This window comes from Motacilla alba, chromosome 2 (assembly GCF_015832195.1).
Source record: "Motacilla alba alba isolate MOTALB_02 chromosome 2, Motacilla_alba_V1.0_pri, whole genome shotgun sequence".
NCBI classification, from domain to species: Eukaryota; Metazoa; Chordata; class Aves; order Passeriformes; family Motacillidae; genus Motacilla; species Motacilla alba.
This window is the reverse complement of record NC_052017.1, coordinates 138734140-138753162: the sequence shown is the minus strand read 5'-3', so window position 1 is coordinate 138753162 and position 19023 is coordinate 138734140. Positions and strand designations below refer to the sequence as shown.

General features: G+C 38.3%; 1 protein-coding gene across 5 annotated transcripts in view; it reads right to left on the bottom strand.

Moving 5' to 3' along the window:
• Positions 1-19023, bottom strand: part of COL14A1 (collagen type XIV alpha 1 chain) — a 114611-nt gene that overhangs the window by 71543 nt on the left and 24045 nt on the right. For all 5 annotated transcript variants that reach the window (XM_038129163.1, XM_038129159.1, XM_038129160.1 and 2 more), the window contains 6 exons: positions 8146-8301; positions 7337-7456; positions 5874-6038; positions 5316-5477; positions 3837-3985; positions 2735-2864 (listed from right to left, as the gene is read on the bottom strand). In XM_038129163.1, the coding sequence (XP_037985091.1) occupies positions 2735-2864; positions 3837-3985; positions 5316-5477; positions 5874-6038; positions 7337-7456; positions 8146-8301 (882 nt within the window). The remainder of the gene's footprint in view (positions 1-2734; positions 2865-3836; positions 3986-5315; positions 5478-5873; positions 6039-7336; positions 7457-8145; positions 8302-19023) is intronic.

Sequence of the window (19023 nt, the reverse complement as noted above, 5' to 3'; positions counted from 1 at the left end):
TGCATTTTCACTCTCAACAGGAACTGGTAGATACTCTGACAATATACATAAAACCTGACAAAGTGGTGACTGGAAATAAATCATGGAGTTTTCTGGTGGAATTTTCAGCCAAAGAGCTCAGAATCTCAATTATAAATATCTAATATATAATGCTGGTTTGCATCTGGGACAGTTACCAGACTATCCTAATATTCAGGTAACAGGGATAAATTAAACCAACTAAAACCAGCTGGAATAAACTAAGGCAGCTGGAATACACTAAACCAGGTAAAAACATATTTTTAGCAAATTAATATGTGAATGAATTTCATATTTATTTCAATTTAGAAGTGACTATGAAATCACAAAACTCTCTACTTATCTGTACATTATGCATCTATCTGTTTGTATTTCACATACCTGTAAACTATTTTCAATGTTCTATACAAACAAATGCAATTGGTGACTATTTTAATCTGTCAGTATCTGTCACACAGGCAGGAACTACAATTTTCCATAATTCTCCATTAGAATAGTAAAAAAAAAAACTTCAAAATTGAAGGTATTTTTAGCATGTGGAATGATTAACACTTGCACATGTCAGACTATTACTTCCAACACACTATCAAAGACAGCTATATAAAATACTTGATGCTGCATGACCTTGGGGTGTGATCTGATCAAATCTCTGAAAGCCAGCAGGGCTGGGCTCCGTCAGAACTTGACTGGGTAACTTCAAAGGAATACCAGGGGCAATACAGAACAATCCTGTTGGCTCAGTATGTGACTGTTCTCTAAGCTTCAATAAATTAAACAGGTCCTAACACTGCCTCATGGGGTATAACATGGCAGGAGATGACATTTTGGGGGACCAAGACCAAAATAAAAGTCTAAAATAATTTTACATTATTCTATTTTGTTTTCAGATTGAGAAGATTAGCACTGAAACAGAATCAAAGAACCACTGAGGATGAAAGACATTTCTTGAGGTCATCTGGTCTAATTAACTTCCCTTTTCAGTCAGGTTCAGATAAAGCAGGTTGCTTAGAACCTTGTCCAGTTGGGCTTGAAATATTTCCAGAGATGCAGACTTCACAACCTCTCTGGACAACTTATTCCAGTGTTTGACCACCAGTACAATAAAAGTGTCTCTTCTTCAGTCCAAATTTAATTTCATGGGCTTTTAATTTGTGCCTGTTGGCTCTTGTCCTGCTGATAAACACCAGTGAGAAAATTCTGGCTCACTCCTCTTCTTCACTTCCTCGCATCAGGGATTTTGACACATTGACAAGATCACTTGAGCCTTCTCTTCTCCAGGCTGAGCAGTCCAGCTGTCTCAGTCTCTTAGGAAAGATGTGCCAAGTCCTTAATCATCTTTACAGCCCTTCACTGAAGTCACTACATTAAATTCACATTTCTCTTGTGTTGGGAGAACCCAGCACAAGACCAGGCCTTCAGGTGTGGCCTCACCAGGGCTGAGCAGAGGACAAGAATCATCAGCTCCCTAAATCTGCTGGCAATCATTTTCTAATGCAAGAAGGCTCTTGGCCTTTGTGACAAGGGTGCTCTGCTGGTTCACAGTCAGTTTGTTGTTTACCAGGACCCCCAGGTCCTTCTCTGCAGAGCTCCCTTCCAGCTGGGCACCCCTCAGTGTGTAGTGACACAAGGGGCTGTCACTCACAAAGGTCAGGACTTTGCACTTCCCCTCTTTGAAATGCATAAGGTTAAACTTTAAGGTTAAACTTGTTTTTCTCTTCACATTGCTTGCCAGATTCAGCTCCAGGTTGGTCTTGGCTTTTCTAAACTTACCCCTGCAAGATTAGACAGCAGCTTTATACTTCTCCTGGGTCTCTTCTTATACATCATTTACACATTTCTTTTTGATGTCTGAGTTCTGCTACAAGCTTGTTGATTATCCATGCAAGCCTCCAGCCAGCTGGTTACCAACGGGCCAGTAGGGACCCTTCCTGAGCTTGTAGGATGTGATCTCCTCCTCCACCATCATCTCTTCCTCGTTTCTATGTATGAGCTGCAGCAGAGCACCGGCTCCTTGATCACTTAGGTCAGGAAGGTGGTAAAGCACTACAGAAATCCTACAGTTTTCTTGAGCCCTGCTGTCTGGTCTTTCAGCAGATATCAGCTATTGATATACCACATATGGACTTGTCTCCTAATCTGAACTATAAAGTTACTCTTTACCTCTATTCCTAATGTTTTCATATTTACTAAAAAACCCTGCACTTTGTATACAAATACATTAAACTGTAAATGTATCAAGTTTTACAATATCCCAAGGCATCATTTTACTGACAGAAAAAAATTTAATCATTGAGAAGGAAAGTTACAGAGTTACCTTGCAATCTTTGGCACTGGTGGGAATCACATGCAGATATTTCAGGTCCCACCTAAAGCTCCACTCATCAGATCTTCTCCAGCTACAAATCTAGTTTGTAAAACTTGGCTCCACACCCAAAACATAGGAATGTTCTAATTTAGGGTTCAATACAACCGACTTCAAAGTTCAGCCCAGAAATAAAACTTATCTCAGTGTTTAAATATCCACAGAGCGTTCAGACTTAGGAGCTTCGACCAGAATTATTAAAACAAAATTTAATTTAAGGCAAATGCACTACAATAAGGTAAATTGAAAAAGACTCCCTTCTGTGTTTATTTCTCACAAAGACTAATGCCTGCACAGTCTGACTAATCAAATCTGACTAGTCAAATCTGCAACAATCACACTAAGGATACTCACGTGTGGTTTCTGTTCCACGGAGGCCCTCACTGGCAGCATTGGAGTAGATAGCAAATACAGCTATCTGGTACTCAGTTAAAGACATCAGGTTTTTCAGAACTGCTGTTGATTCACTTCCATCTACCACAATCTGTTTAAAAGAAAATTTACCTAAATATGCATAAAGCAAACAAACCATATTACCATAAAATTAATCAATTCCTCTTTCAAGCAATTTTTACACTGTACTAAAGTTCAGTTCATGCTGCATTTATATACAGTAAAGTGTCTGAAAGAACAGCAACCGTGTACATAGTCAAAATGATGTAAATCTGACATAAATAGCCATTCAGAACAAAGGAAGAGCTTAGCTGAATAAAGTGTGTATGGGATACAGTTTAAGGATGTGTACATGGCATTTTTTGATATAATATCATCATAAATATTCCTTTAATACTACATGTATACACACACAGAGAGTACTTCAAAATTCCATCAATAATCAATACATATCCCTCCTTAGCTAGTTTCTAGTGCAAAAGAAAACAAAATATAACCTTAGTTAAATCCTTTTGCTCTTCTACATTTCTATTCAATTTGCTAAGTTTTCAGTTTGAGTCAAAAGCTTGTTCCACTGCATTTTTTCCATCTCCAAAATGCTGAAGTCCCATCCAAATAAACAATTCCCTCCAAATTTTCAATGACCAATTGTAGATGTTCTACCATCTTTCTTTTATGAATATCTTTTTTTCTTTGAACTGAAAATGTGGCTTATCATCATCTCCTACCTCTTCTGTTCTTGTAAACAGAGTGATGCAGGGGGTGTTGGTAGAATTGTTTCAAGTAACCATATGTGGTAAGGAAAAATGCAGGCACTTCACCCCACCCCCTGAAAGTGATTATTATTATTATTATTATTATTATTATTATTATAGCACTTAATTTACTTTAAATTGTATGACCGACATGTAGCCTGGCTACTGCCTGACCTTTGTTACCATCCAGTGTGACCAACCTCCCTTCTGCAGCCCTCAGGGGGAATTTAAAGAGGACCACAGATTTCCTGTCTGGTTAGTTGCCCCTCCTGCATTAAAAACTTCTGGGCATCTCTTCCTCCCATTACCTCTTCTGGCTGCCCTCCTCGAGTGGGGTAGTACACCACCCTGTACTTTTCCACTTTGCCTGGTGCATGGGTCCAGCTGACCCGGAAGCCTCTCGCTGTTACCTCCGATGTGACCAAGTCCGAAGGAGTCCCAAGAGAAGCAATTGTTCCTGGGTTGGAGACAACACAAATTTTTATTCCCTTCTGCATAATAATTGCTAGGTTTTTTATATTTGCTGAAGCTCTCAATATTGTCCCTCATCAAAAAATCAAATCATTGGCTACTGCGCACTTATTTAGGTTATTTTCAGAGGAAACAAAGAAGTAATAATGAGTACTGCACAAGGAGTTTCTCTGGGACTAAACCTCCCTGGTCTTTCGTGAACCTTTATATGAAAAAGACAAAAATGTAACACTAAGCCTTCCTGACCTTCTTCCCATCACTATTTCCAGACCATTCTGCTTTCCTCCCAGTCATGAAAAACATACAAGTAGATATACAGCTGTGATCTCCTATGCTCCTCAGCAGGCTGGAAACTGATACTGCCTGTCAGCCCACTGAAGAGAACAGTGATCTTCTCTGGCAATTATTTTCCACAAAGATGTCTCATCTATCCATGGTTTTTCCATTTTCTTCTGCTCAAGAGAGTCTTCCTTATTGCTATATATTACATATATCTATATATTATATTGAATATATACATTATATTCAATGTATACATATACATATATATATAAATAAATATATAAAATATTCCATATATCCATATATATTATGAGAGAGAGAGAGAATAACTCAGCATTCCTGTGCTATTAAGGAATCACAACCCAATAAATTGAAACAAAATCCACTGAAACCTTTCTGAAAGAAAAGGCCTCAGAACTGTATTTCTGGCAAATTACAACATTTTTTCATAGCCATTTCTTTTCTTCAGAAACGCCAAAGTAATTGTAGTCAGAGGAGGCTTTTTCATAGAAGAACAATTTTCTTTGCTGCCATCTTGTCTTGCGAACCAAAATATATTTTTTGTGTATTAAATAAGAAAAAGAAAAAATCCATCAAGAGGAGGGACAAAGTAATCTAAATAGTTGAAACTCCTGAGTACTTATGAGACAGTAAAAACATTAAGTTCAGAGATGGAAGCACAGCATGAACACAACAATTCCATGTGCAGCTGTTAAACTAATTCATCCCCAAAACTCTGTATTACAGAAAGATTTCCTTACCCACCACTTGGAAATACTTACAGCTGAATGAATGTACTTTTTTTGTTTTGGTACTACCAAATACCATAATATTTACCTCTACTAAAAACAGAGAGCAAAAGATCAGAGATATCTAACAAGAATAAGACATAGCTAGGAAGATAACTTCCCTGACAGTGGAAGAAAAATAATATAGAGCATGAGTCTAGAGCCAGAAGCCAGCCTAGAACTGCAGGTATTTGATTTGCAGCTCTAAGTTCATCATAGGTTACATTAAATTTTGTTTCTGTTTACCTTTGATTTCCTTTTCCTGCTCCTCTACTCGTGAGCATACTGTTCTGGTAAGACCTTCCACAATGGTATGCATGAAGTTAAAGTCAGCCACATTGTAGACATGTGTGCTGTCAGGCTCAGAGGCAATCTCTTTGAGTTCATTGATATCTGCATTCTTTACGCCTTTTATTGGAAAGGAAAATGAAATATTTGAAATGAAAAAGAAAAAATCTTGTATACACAGGGATCGATAAAAAATTGCTGATATAAAACTCTATTTGTTTTAATGACCAACTACAAATTGCTCTGTTTTTAAGATGTCAATGCAAGATGTTAATTTCTGCCAGTGTAAGTGGCCTCTTTTCAGCTGTCTCAAGAAAATGTGGCATCCATGTATACTGATAAATTCCAATTATAGCAGCAATGTTATAAGCAATTCTTTTAAAAGATACAAATTAATGATGATACGATTAATGATGAATACAGGCAGAAAACAACACTTCCTTAGTACAGCCAGCAACAGATACAAATACACCAGAGTACAATGGGACATGTAAATGGATATGGCAGAATACACACCAATAGCAAACAGCTCAATGCCAGCATCTCGTAGGTTTTTAGCAGGAGGGATAACATCATCTTGGGACTTCCCATCAGTAATCAGTATCCCAATTTTAGATACTCCAGGTCTTGCACCTGCTTCAGGCTTAAAGCTGTTTTCCAAAATGTAAGTTAAGGCGAGACCTAAAAAAAGAAAACATTTTAAAAGATTTTTACAGATGAAAACATCCATTATCTTTGCCAATATCACAGTGTTTGTTTTTCTACTCAATGTAAAAATTCTGATAAAGAATAAGCAAAAAAGAAGAATTTATTTACTGAAAAATTCAATCCCAACAGCAGCCTAAACTACAGAGAAGCTGAAATTTATTTTTAGCAGCCTTTTGATCAATCAATGTATTTTAAACTGGCTATGAAAACCTAAACTGATATTTCTGCAAATACGTCATCTTTTTTCTTACTCTACCAAGTTAGAACAGGAAGTTCCCTCTCCCTATATTGCTCATATGAAAGCACATGCTCTGGATAGCTCAGTAAATCCTCATGCCACAGATAATTTTACTTTTGTTTGGTTTTTTTATTTTTTACAACTTACAAGCCAAAAATAAAAGCTTTATTTACTCTTAGGGAAAATCTTATTTTAATAAATGTTAATGATTTAAAAGGAAAGAAGAACAACAGCTCCAGGACAAACTTACACATCACAATGAGATCTTATCTCAAAACTCTTTTAAATCTTCCACAGCTAACATTTCTAACTCATTTTCCTCTAACATCCATATAAAATAATCATGATAATTTACTACTTCCTACCACCCAGTAATCTCACTCCTAGAATCACACCAGAGTTTTCTGTCCTTTGTCCCACTGCAATCACTCCTTCTACCAAAATAAAGACTGTTGCAAAAAAAAAGCAGTAATTTACCTAAAGCCATGTCTGTGCCTTTGGGTACACCATTTCAACATTACTAACTGTTGCTGTGATTACACTGGAATTGTATTCAGAGACTTTATTTTTCCCAGATTGTCAGGCAACTTCCCCTTTATCCATCACTAAGTGTCTCTGAGGCTTCAGGGCTTTAACTACTAAAAGGTCAATGGAAATCTAAAAGCCCTGGGTGGTCATTTGTAAAGTTAGTATTACCAGTGTTCAAATATTGAAACAACATTCTTTCCTTCTCCAGAATAAAGCCCTGTGCATGAACATTATAAATGGATTTTGCATTTTCTTCCCAGCAGGTAAAAGATTTTACTTCCAGCACAGAGAGTTAGGTAACTTTGTTTTATGAGACTCTGTCCTGATTCCCAGTGAAGCCAATGGACAAGTACTTCAGAAAAGACTTAACTGACCCTGGATAAAGCCCTCGGCAAGCTGCAAAACCCCTATCCTTTCTACCCTTCATAATGAGCACTGACACTTCCTGGCCTGTGCAGCAGAATATGATTTTAATAAAAGGCAAAACCTAAAGCAAGCACAGTACCTGTCAATGTATTCCCTCCCTTGTAGGGCAGATTACGGACTGCATCCAAAACAGCATCCTTTGTGCCATAGGCGTTCAAGTGCCACTCAATTCTGGGATCCCCACTGTACTGTGCGAGACCTACAGAACCAGAAAGGAAGGTAATGCATCAGGCAATAAAGCGGGTTTCTTCAAGTATATAGACTTCAGGTACTTGGTTTCCAGTACCTTACCGATTAGCTTACTGCAAGTAGCTTTGCTACCATACCAGAAAAACTCCATTGGTTGACAACAAAAAGTAGCATGAAGTTGTTCTGGGTGAAAACTCCTCAATTAACTTTCAAAGCCTTTTACTCAAGTGCTAATTAAATGAAAAGCAAAGAAATACAAAACTTTTTCAAAGTTATCAACATTGCAAGAATTCTTTTAAAGAGCAGCTCTACTTTATGTACTTTTGAACGGTAGCAGATCAGAAATATAACATTTCAGCCAGTTTAAAGCACAGGAAAGGCATCCATTGGCACATTCTGCCTGTAAAAATTAAACTGCAAGTGTTTGAGGCTAATGCTGACTGAAGTCAGTAAGACTGTTTCCACTGTTTTTATTTTTTCACTGACATTGCATTAGAGTTAACTAAGTTGAGGGTCACAGTAAACAGTGAAAAATTAATATTACAAACATTCCAGCAGCACTACTCTGATGATAGAAGTGCTAGTGCTAGATGAGGATGAATCTTGCAAAAAAGAGTAACATTAAGATGTTAACTATCCTGAAACAATAACATCTTTACATTGCTGGAGAAATATTACCAAAAAAATGTGGCACCTTACCTACTCTTGTTTTCTCAGATCCCACATTGAAAGCAGAAACCAGGTTTTCCAGGAACAGTCGAACAAGCCTGAAATTGAATCTGCCAATACTCCAAGAACCATCTACTAGTATCACAATATCTGCAATTGCTGGAGTTTTACAGGTAAACAGGCTTCCTGTAAATCATTAAAATTAAATCAATATTAATAATCCAACAATAAAATTGTGATCCAATAAATATATGCCTTCCTCATCCCACCAAGCTTGGTAATTAAAGCTTTCTTCCATAGAAAAAAGCAAAATTACTAAACGTGCCAGTTCTAATTTCAGTTATAGAATAGTCTGGCCATTATCTACTTCAGTTCTTTCATTAAAGTGTTCAAAATTACTTTTGGGAGGTCTATGTAAAGAAACCCTCCTTCTAAAAATACTTGAGAAAGAAAAAACTAACTGCCATATAGCACAACCAAACCAAGAGTTGGTTTTCATTCCCAAAGCATGTACACAGTTTCAGTCCCCATACACAGTGCATGACACATAGCCTTAGGCACAGACAGTGCAGAGAGAGCTACCTAGAGATGCAGACATATAAAACAATTATCAAGGCCCTTTTCACAGGCAATAGAGTAAACCAGGTGTTTCTATACATCTCAAAAGCCCCATAGAAAACCACTATGCACCACTGTAGACTTGTAAATCCAGAAGTGAATCTCACTCCTGCTCCTGGGAGTTGAGCAAAACTGAAGGCCAATTGAATATGCTGTATTAAACCTAAGTAGGAGGCACTCAATACAGCAGAGGTAAAATGCAAAGACCTCAGATTCAAATTCACAGTCTCTATGAGAACGGGCATGAGAATGAAGCTTTAGTCTTACAGATTTACAGAAAAATACAAGAGCATTAAAAGAAAACCAAACTAAACATCAGAGAAGATCTGATGACAATTAGCAGAAGTACATATTGATGGTCTCTAAGGTTTAACTAACCAGTGGGAAAATCAAAGGAAGGGAGGTAGAGATTAGACACAAACTGCACTACGAGCCAACTAAGAAGCCTAAACAAAAGTGGCACATTCAGTTTGAGAAAATGCCAGGAAGAGAAGAAAGCGAATGGAAAAGATTTTCAGAACCTCAGAGAGAATTGCCATATTCCATAGAAGTGGATATGTGACTGTAAAATTAAGGTGGCTGAAACAGTGGACTGGTATTATAGGGAAGGAAACAAAGGAATGATGTTACACAGGTATAAGAAATGAGAGCTTATGTTTGAGGTACAAAAACACAAACTCCACACCAGACTGGCTAATAGAATAAGAAGGGAAGTAGGAAAGACAAAGTAAAGCAGGTTTAGTAGAATATGATGCATCACAAACCATTTAGGGATTAAAATCATGACTCTCAATACAGTAAAAAACAAACACAGATTAGTGAATTAAGCTGCAGCCAGCTTTTATCATTTTTGTCAGGATCCACTGTACAAGTTACTTTACAAAGCATACTAACAGGTCAAGATGATGCTAACAGCAATCACCAAGTACACTGCCAGAAATAAACTGATTTGAGCAGAGATGTTCAGCAAATAAAAGAAGTCAGTGAGAAATGATTAAAAGGTGTTTGCATTAGCTCCCAAGAAATTCTCCTGATACACAGAGAAAATAAAACACATGGTTAGCAACTTTAAACTTTCACAATATATTATTAATGACAATCTTTTCATTAAATACAAAACTATAATCTCACAGGCAAAACCAATCTGATGTGCAGAACGAGTTCCATTGGTAATAATTAAGGGTTAGATTCATACTGTAGTGTAAATCCACTGAGCATTAAACCCAATCCATAAAGTTACAGTTAATGTCTTAAACGTGTACTACAAATATTTTTAGAAGAACAGGGAACATTTCCTACGTGCAGCTAGCAGTGCAAAATAAGTTCTAAACACATGACAAAAATTCCACTTACAATGATGCCAAAGCAAATATTTTATTTTAGCTTTTACAGTACAAGACAACACTATTTGAATTGGCAAGACATTTTAATGTATTGACACTGGGGGACATTTAGTAAGCATCAGAAAAATTATCTTAAATTGGAACATAAATCTAAAAGAGGTCCAAATCTTTATGTCACTGAAGTCAACAGAAAAACTTCCCTTGATTTCAGTGGGACTGGAATCTATTTTGTGATTTAATAGGAATCTACTAGTCATGGCAAAATTAATGTTTTAAATATCTTTGGCAAATAAACTTCCTGTTCATCAGGCTGCATTGCTAGCAGTATCTGTCTTCCATTAACACTCAGTTCAATTGTGCCATTCTCACACTGGCCATGACTAGAATTGCAAGCTTCAAAAGAGCTACTGGCTAAGTAAAATGCTACTCAACACCAGCAAGAATGAAAGCACAGGACTCCTGATTCACATCCAAGCAGCTGTACAATAGCACAGATGTACCTTTCAGTGCTATCCCAGAAGTTTAATCATACAGCCCAATGAGGATAACAGGATTTGTGTGGTTGTATTTTCCTTCTCCACTTCTAAAATCTTGTGCTGAGTATGAAACCCAGTTATTACCCTTGGTAATATTTCATATAATTTCGTATCAACAAGTTTTGCCTATAAGGCTTCTTTAATCCTGTAGTGCTGGCTTTGTAGTGAAAGATTTTATCAGTTTTAGTAAATCCATTCAGTGAAGCAAAATTCAAAGAATAAAGAAAACAATAACAACATTCCTTTCAATGTTTTATTTCCACATCATCAGATCAATGCAAATAGTATAATCCAACTATTTTTTGTTAAAGAAACTCGTGTGGTTTGATCCAAGATTGTACTGCAAGGTCACAGTGTGAAAATTTGTTTCATTCTTCGTAGGTAGGAGATACTTGTTGCATCTTTTCTGCATAAAACATTTAGGTTTTGTTACTTCTGTACACCCACTATTTTGCTTATGTTTTCTCCTTGTTGTACTTAATAGAATTGTAGAAAGTTCCCTAAAAGGGAATAAACAACAGTGAGATATTAAACAGAATAATGCGGTGATAGAATCTTTAAAACCTGATAGGAACACAAACACCATGACATCCCAGTTAATAAATTTAGTCTAAAAGACACAGTGTGTAGCAAATAATTTCTGCACCCCACTGTGCTCAGCCAGTTTCCATTGCCAGTTCTTGCAAATTTCTTTTTCAAAAATCTTTCCATACAGTCATACATGGTCATTAATTCCTGTAGGGTTTGAGGGTAATTTTGAACATTTCAAGCATACACACAACTTTAATTGGCAATTTTCCCAACAACCTTTCTTAAAGGAGGATGACAGCATATCATTCCATAGAATAAAGCTCTCAACACTCAGTGTTTTAGTCGACTACAAGGTTCAATAGTGTGATCAGGTTCAATAGTGTGCTTATTTCCCTTTTATTCAGTCATCAAGAAAAGAGTAGTGAGAGAGAAGGTCCCACTTCCCTCTGAAGTATACAATACTCACCACTTTCAAAAGCAGGACAGCAGGGAAGAGACCAGTTACCAAATTTTATATCATGTTTCCTAACGTCATATAGAAACCATAATTCTGATTCAAGTGCTGCATTCCACAACAAACAAAAACAACCTGTGATCTTTAGGTAAGCAAAAATAACAGAATTGCACAAATTGTAAAGTCAGAATAACAAACTGTATATTTTGCACCAGCAACTGTCTTCAGTTGCTTCACTTACAATTGGAGGAGAATTTTTATGGGGGAGAAAGTAAAATATTAATGCACTTTCTCTAACAAATTTACAATCTTACTAGCACTACTTGGCAGAAGGAACTTGCCACTCTGCCAGAAAGCTGAGGAGGAAGGGACTCTGCCTGCTCATTTCTGCTTTTCACAGAAGAAGGCACAGGCTCAAAATTTCACCTTCAAAGGCACCAACATACAGCGAATGTTTTAGGGTGAAGTATTTGCACAAAATACTTCAACGATGTTTTAGGGTGAAGTATTTGCACAAAACCTGCTTCAGTACCACCAAAAATTAAATCACCATGAAGAATTTCAGTTCCTTGGTTTCAGGGAAATTTTTCAAAGAGCCAGCATTGAAAGAAATTTGCATCTGCCAAATGAAGTTTTCTGATTTTGATTCCTCAAGCCTCCAGACACTGAAGGTGATTTGCTGGCACTTCTAATATGCAAGTGTTACACCACTCTCAAAACCGTGCCAAAACTGTCTGAGAGTGAAGCCAGTGATGGCAATGCTGAAAGAAAGATCCAGACAGAATTTTCTGGGATAGAGGGAGTGTTATTGGAGTCTGCAAAACAGGACCCTTGAGTCATCCCACGGAAGGGAATGGAGTGTACAGAGAGAAGCTCTGACAGTGTGGGGCTGCACAGAGCACAGCAGGCTTGACAAGCTCCTGGAAACACTGCCCACCTCTCCAGGGCTGCAGTCCCTACCTGCAGCTATTCTCACACACGCGCTGGAAGCAAGTGAGCAATGGTAAAAACAGAAGCTCAACCAAAAAACCTGCAAGTCTTACTCACATAGAAATACAAAACTATAATTTTTTATCTAGAGAAGGGTATTTTGACTTCTGGAGTTAATACTACTGCTCTTCAAAAGTTCCTTGAAAGGCAAAGGGAGAAGCTGCAAATACAGGCACTGTCACATGGGAGGACTCAATGCTTTAGACAAACCAGTTCAATTTGCATGCAGTTATGATATGTTTTACAGAAACACATTTGATATTTTGCCTCCCCCTGGTATGAAACCCTGTTCTCATTTTCAAGAGCCAAAACACACACTTCTTCTGCTAGAAGTTAAGACTATAATTCCTTCTGAGTCTGCAATACTTCGTTTCCTTTCTTACTCCCTGTCACAGTGGAAAGTCAAATAATATATGTGGAAGGAGAGGAAGAAAGTTCAAGTAGAGGTGAATAATAATAATACAGTATGAATAGAGGACTCATTCATGGGATAACAAAGCACAAAAGGCAAGAAGCTTGATGCCAGCAGTGAGTGAAAAATACCTTGTGAATAAAGAATGAATGACAGAGAACAGCCAGTCCTCCACAGCAATTGACAGCACCATGCTGAGCAGAAGCACCACTGAGGACAAGGGCAGGGTAAATCTGCATTAGCAAAATGTCACATCTTTTATTAAAAAGGGTTAAAAAATTAAGGGACATGAGGCAGGGTCCAGTTCCAAAATTCAGCAACTCACTAGTCCACACTTCTGACATTGATATTATTGTTCTGTGCTGGTGATATCATCCTTGCACTTGGACCTCAGTTTAACACATCCCATATGTCAGGCCTATGGACCAGACAAATGCATATAACATAACTGCTGTTCTTTAAACCAGATCCAACCACAGCTTGAATTTGAAGAACTCAAATGTTGGAACATTAGGTTTAATGAGCAACCCAGCAAGGTTAGAAGTTTGTCCCTGGTCCCTAGGAAAAAAAAGAAAAAGCAGCCAGACCTTTTCCATGTGCCCTATTCCTCTCCAGGAAACTAATACAGCCCAACTGGCAAGCCTACAAATTTGGTGGAGTTGGGATATTAAGATTTACTGAATGTGTTTTGTCTAATCACATCACATTTGCTTGTGAATACTGTAGTTTAAAAATTTTCTGCTTCCAAAACACAGCAGTTACAAAATACAATTTATAGCATACCTTCTGAATTTAATGCCACAAAACTAATCAAAGCACTAGTTGATAACACATTAATTGCCTATATATACTGGTGATAATTCTCAAGTGTGAGAAAAGGAAGCATAGAGCCATTTTCTATGCACTTTTCCATACACACGCAATGACAGTTGTACTTCTGCAGTAAGTAGTCACTAGTCTATAAAAACTTCTAGAACTTTCTTCCTAAATCTGACCTTTTGAGGGACAAAAAAATTAACTGAAAGCAAGTGCTGATGTCTCCTTACAGACCATTGTTGATTGATAGCACTGAAGGAAAAAATGTCTGCAGCAGCTTACCAAACAGCAATACTAAAACACTCCTGCTCTGTGTACCTAGATAGAAAAATATGGTTTTAAATCCCCCTGAATTTAAATTGAGAGTTTAACACATTTGTTATAATTTCTCTTCCAACAGACAGCATGTCAACACAGAACAAAGCATGCTGCTGAAGTCTTTCCTGAACCTGAAGCCCAGCCTGGCAATACACTGTGTCCATTTAGCCACAATTTTCACTGAAGATGATCTGTAATCCTCCTGTAAAGTACATGAAACCTAAGAAACTCTTCTGCAGATTATAGATATGATAACTCTCTACTTCTTTTTCCTCTCGGTTCTGCATCTGAGTGCACGAATATTTTAAATTAAACAGCTGCCTCAAGGTCTAAATTGCTTTTCAAGACAGAAAACTGTATATTTTATTAATATGGTCATACTTATCTACCATTCATATGTAACAAATATGCTAGAATTTAAAAGGCTTATTTCTCCTATTTCTTTAGGAAGGTATGAAATCCCTGACAGTTTTCTTTGGCTGTCTAGAAGACATTTAATCAGGACACTTCAGACAAAAGTGGTACTCAGCAATCCTCAACATTAATTAAGGTGTATGTCTAAATCCCTCTAAACCATGATAGGGAACTGGTCTGTGCCTGAGCTCGTAACACAACACGTGAAGTAATGGAGAAGAGCCTGCTGAGAGAACAGTCTGCATACCTATGAAAGTAGTTAACACAGAAATAATTAAAAATTAGTTGAAACAAACTGCTACAGCACAGTTAAATTACAGCTCAGCATTACAGACCTAAGTATATATGATATTATGGACAGTATGTCTAGAAACAAAAAGGATGATGAAACACAATTGGAGTGCAAAAGGCTTCCAAATTCAAGGACCTATATTAACTTCATGCAGTTCTTGAAATAGCATTTTCATGGTGTAACCAGTGTATATGCTTGTATAAATACAAATATGCAGTGATCTTTAGAAGCATCACTAATTTAGGATGTCATGTGTCAATCTAGAAAAACTCAGGACAAAATGTGTGCCCTCTTGAATGCAGCAATTCTTCCATTCTCTGGCTAGCAGAGATGTCTGAGTAAATACCTAACTCTGAGAAATCTCAACTCCCAAATTCACAGGGTACTGGAGGTGGGAAGGGACCTCTTGAGCTTAGTCAAACTGCCCTAATCAAAGCAGGGACAACAGCAGATTGCTCTGGGCCATATCCAGTCAGATTAGAGTCTCCAAGATAAAGATGCCGCAACTGAGTAACCTACTCCAGTGTTTTATCATCCTCATAGCAAAATAATTGTTTTCTTTGATTAAATATAATTTACAGTTACTTTAGTTTGTGTCCACTGGCTCTCGTCCTTTGACTGGACACCACTGAGAAGAATCTCTGCCTTCTTTACTCATTCCAGAGTGTATTTTTACACTGTGGAAAGATATCTCTCAAACCTGCTGTCCCCCAAGCTGAACACTCCAACTGTCTCAGCCTCTCCATTTATGAAAGATGCTCCAAACCTTCAATCATCTTCATGGCCTTTCAATGGACTCATTTCAGTAAGTCCATGTCTTTCTTCTACTGCGGAGCCCAGCAACAGACACAGTGGCTTTATTTCGCTTCACCAAGGCTGGGCTGAGGGGAAAAATCACCTCCTTCAATCTGCTAACAGCTTCCTTCCCAGTGTAGCCCGGAGGCTCCTTTGTGAAATGTGTGTTTGCCACCTTTGTGACATGTGTCTGTGCTGGCTCTGGGTCTCCCAACTCCCAGGGCTTTTTCTGCCAAGCTCCACGCCAGCCAATCGGCCACCAGCACGTGCTGCTGCCTGGGGTTATTCCTGCCTGGGGCAGGACTCTGCTTCCCCTTGCTGATCTGGCACTGTTTGACACCACCACCCTGCCTATGCACTGAGTGAAATTTGGATGTTGAGTTTGGAAGGTCTTGAGGGTATGGAGAGAAGAGATGAGATATGAGAGGTATTTCACAGGCCACAGGAGCCACCATCCCTGTGCTCAAAATTTACAGTTTTCCCTTCCTTTATCGTACTAGAGAGATCAGTGAGAAAGACCAGAAATTTTAGCCCCCACTTCAAACCACATAAACAAATCAAATCCAAGCAAAGACCTTGCTGACATGAATTTTATTTCTGAAATAGCTGTCTGCACACGTATGCAGCCGTAATTCTGCTAACTTTACTGCATAAATGGAAACTAAATATACTCAGGCACCAAGCTGGTGCTGGTGTTCCACAGAAGCTCCTTTGAGTATTCCAGAAGGGCAGAGTACAAGAATACCACAGCTCTGGAGAATAATGAGCCAAAGACACACATACCAAACTCAGCAGCAGATAGGGAAACAGGACTCCCTCATTACATGCAGAGTAGTATTTTCAGTACAGCCAACCAGACAGGTGAGAACACCTCTGAGGTAGAAAATGTGGTCCCCACGGCCAGGTAAGTTCCATTTTAGCTACAGTCTGGCACCTTTTAACTAAGGGACAACTCAGCTGGAACACCAAGGCTTACTCAGCACAGGGCACCAGGAAAAGGGTGCTGACCATGAGACAGCCCAGAACCAGAGTCCTGCACCAACAGACCCAGAATGGACATGAAGACCTCAGACCATGCAGTGAGGGTGGAAATGACCCTGAAATCATCTCTCCTCAGTTCAAGCTCATGCTTGCTGTATAACAGATGAATGAGACAGACTATGAAACAAGACTCTCCTCAAAGGGGGAACAGTAAAGAGCAGCCTTGAAAGAGAACTTGTATGACAGACAACTAAAACCCAAAAACTGGATATCTTACAGTTGTATTCAAGACAAGGCCATCTCACAGTCCCTGAAAACAGATACCAAAACTTTAGTTTTTCTCTCCCATTTTGCTGACTATAGCATAAAGCAAAGAGGATTCTTCAGGGTATGCAAATCGATGACGAGTTTGCTGATGAATGCATCAATCCTTTATGATTACACATTCCTACAAAAGGTTCTTGCTCTTGCATTCAGTCTTCAATAATATATCTGTCTGCTACTACCTCCACAAAGCTTTTTTCGGTTCTTCTTTCAAGGCTGCCACCCAAGTTTTAAAAAGTGGCCCAGAGTTTCAACTTGTTACTACGTGGCTTCCATGTTATATCAAAGACAAGCATCACTCATGACATAGAATATACATAGTCCTGAGCAAGCCTACAGACTTCAGACTGTGCAAATTCATGCTGCCAGAGGATGAAGAACTGTTAAGGAATGTCTCAGCAGGGTAGTAATGAAAGTGTTTCAATTATGAAACATGTCAACACGGACCCTGAATCTGACTTATGGGAACATCTCTTGCTGCCAGCAGAATCCAGCCATGCCAGTGATTGGATGGATATTCAAAAGCTAATGACTTGAAGAGATGAAAATCAGACTGAAGATAATGAAAGACCATTCATTCAGCTGAGCTTCTATTAATCCATCATTCAAGAATGTGAATAGCAGCCTCCCACTTCAACTAAGAATAAATTGCACAAAAAAAAGGTCAATGCCTGAGCAGAAAGCTACCAAAGGAAAATAAGAGGCCAGACAAGTTTTCAGTTGGTAATAGTTCAGATTTATGAAGCATTATACATATTTACTGTGCAGAGACATGAGGAGAAACATAACTCAGGGGTTATGGATATGAGGATAAGCATCTTTTAACCCAGGTTGTCAATCTGAGTGGCTCTAATATCAGGAGCTGGATCACTTTATGAAAAAAAATAAACTTCCATTTAGGTCCAAGATAGGCTAAGTCTCTTTTTGTACTCAGAGAGTAGAAAGACAGCTAGAAAGTTGTTCTTTTTCCAAACTGCAGATTCTCTAGAAATCAATGTCAACACAGCGTCCACACTTCAATAAAGAGGATGCATTCTAGAAGAGTTCCTAGGGAGGGACATTTTTGATGATAGGAAGGCAATATCTCCAATCTCCAGCTTCTACTTGACCAGGAACATTTATGAGAGATAATACTCAACCTTAACCAGATATTAATATACTGACAGGAAGAAATGCATTCCCTCCTACAGAAAAGCAGAGCCAGAAGTTAAGCAAGTGGAATCCCTGGGTAAAAATGAAGACAGGTCATCATTCCTAATGCCAAGTTCTCTATTTTCAGAATAAAGCAAGGGTTTGTCCTGGAATATACAAATTGAAGAAGACATCTAGCAACCTCCAAATTAATACTCACTCTCAACCTAGGCTAATGCAAATAAATAAAATTTTACACCTATCCAGAACTGACAAGGCCGTTACAAACGCATAAGAGAAACTTCTTTAGAATAAAATCAACCCCTTGCTCCCAATCTCTCTTTCTCTCTCTTCCCTGGTATTTCTCCTGTCAGGATCAAAGTGTACAACTCAACATGAACTCTTTCCCAGTTCCAGGCTTCACAGTAACTTCCAGGTGTACAGTTTCAAGCTTGCTGTCTCTCAGAAGTATATTTTTCTCTTATTCAGATCATGTGAACACACTTGTGTGCTATTTGACTTGGCCAGATGGCAGATGTAAATGCTGCAATCTATAAATGTAGCTTGCTTCATTTTCTCCAAAGCAACTACCAAATTATGGCAAAGGAAAAGCACTTAAGAATTCTGTCCATGTCAGTGCTGATACTTCCCATCACGTTTTTCAGTCATGAGAGCCAGGAAGGAGTCTTCCAAATTACCCTAGCCAGGTCCATTTCATACTGCCATTACAGAATGAAATCCAAGTTGCAAGTAGTACTCAAAGGACACAATAGCTGTTCCTCCAGAGGAATCCTTAGGATGAATTCCTGGAATAAGCATTGATCATCCACAGCACAATGAGCTAAACTTTCTCGACAGTAAAGAGGAGTTTACCCAAGAGTTTCCTTGCGTCAGAGTCCTCCTGTAAGTCCTCCAGTGTTTAACAAGGCATTTCTAATATACAAAGATCTGCA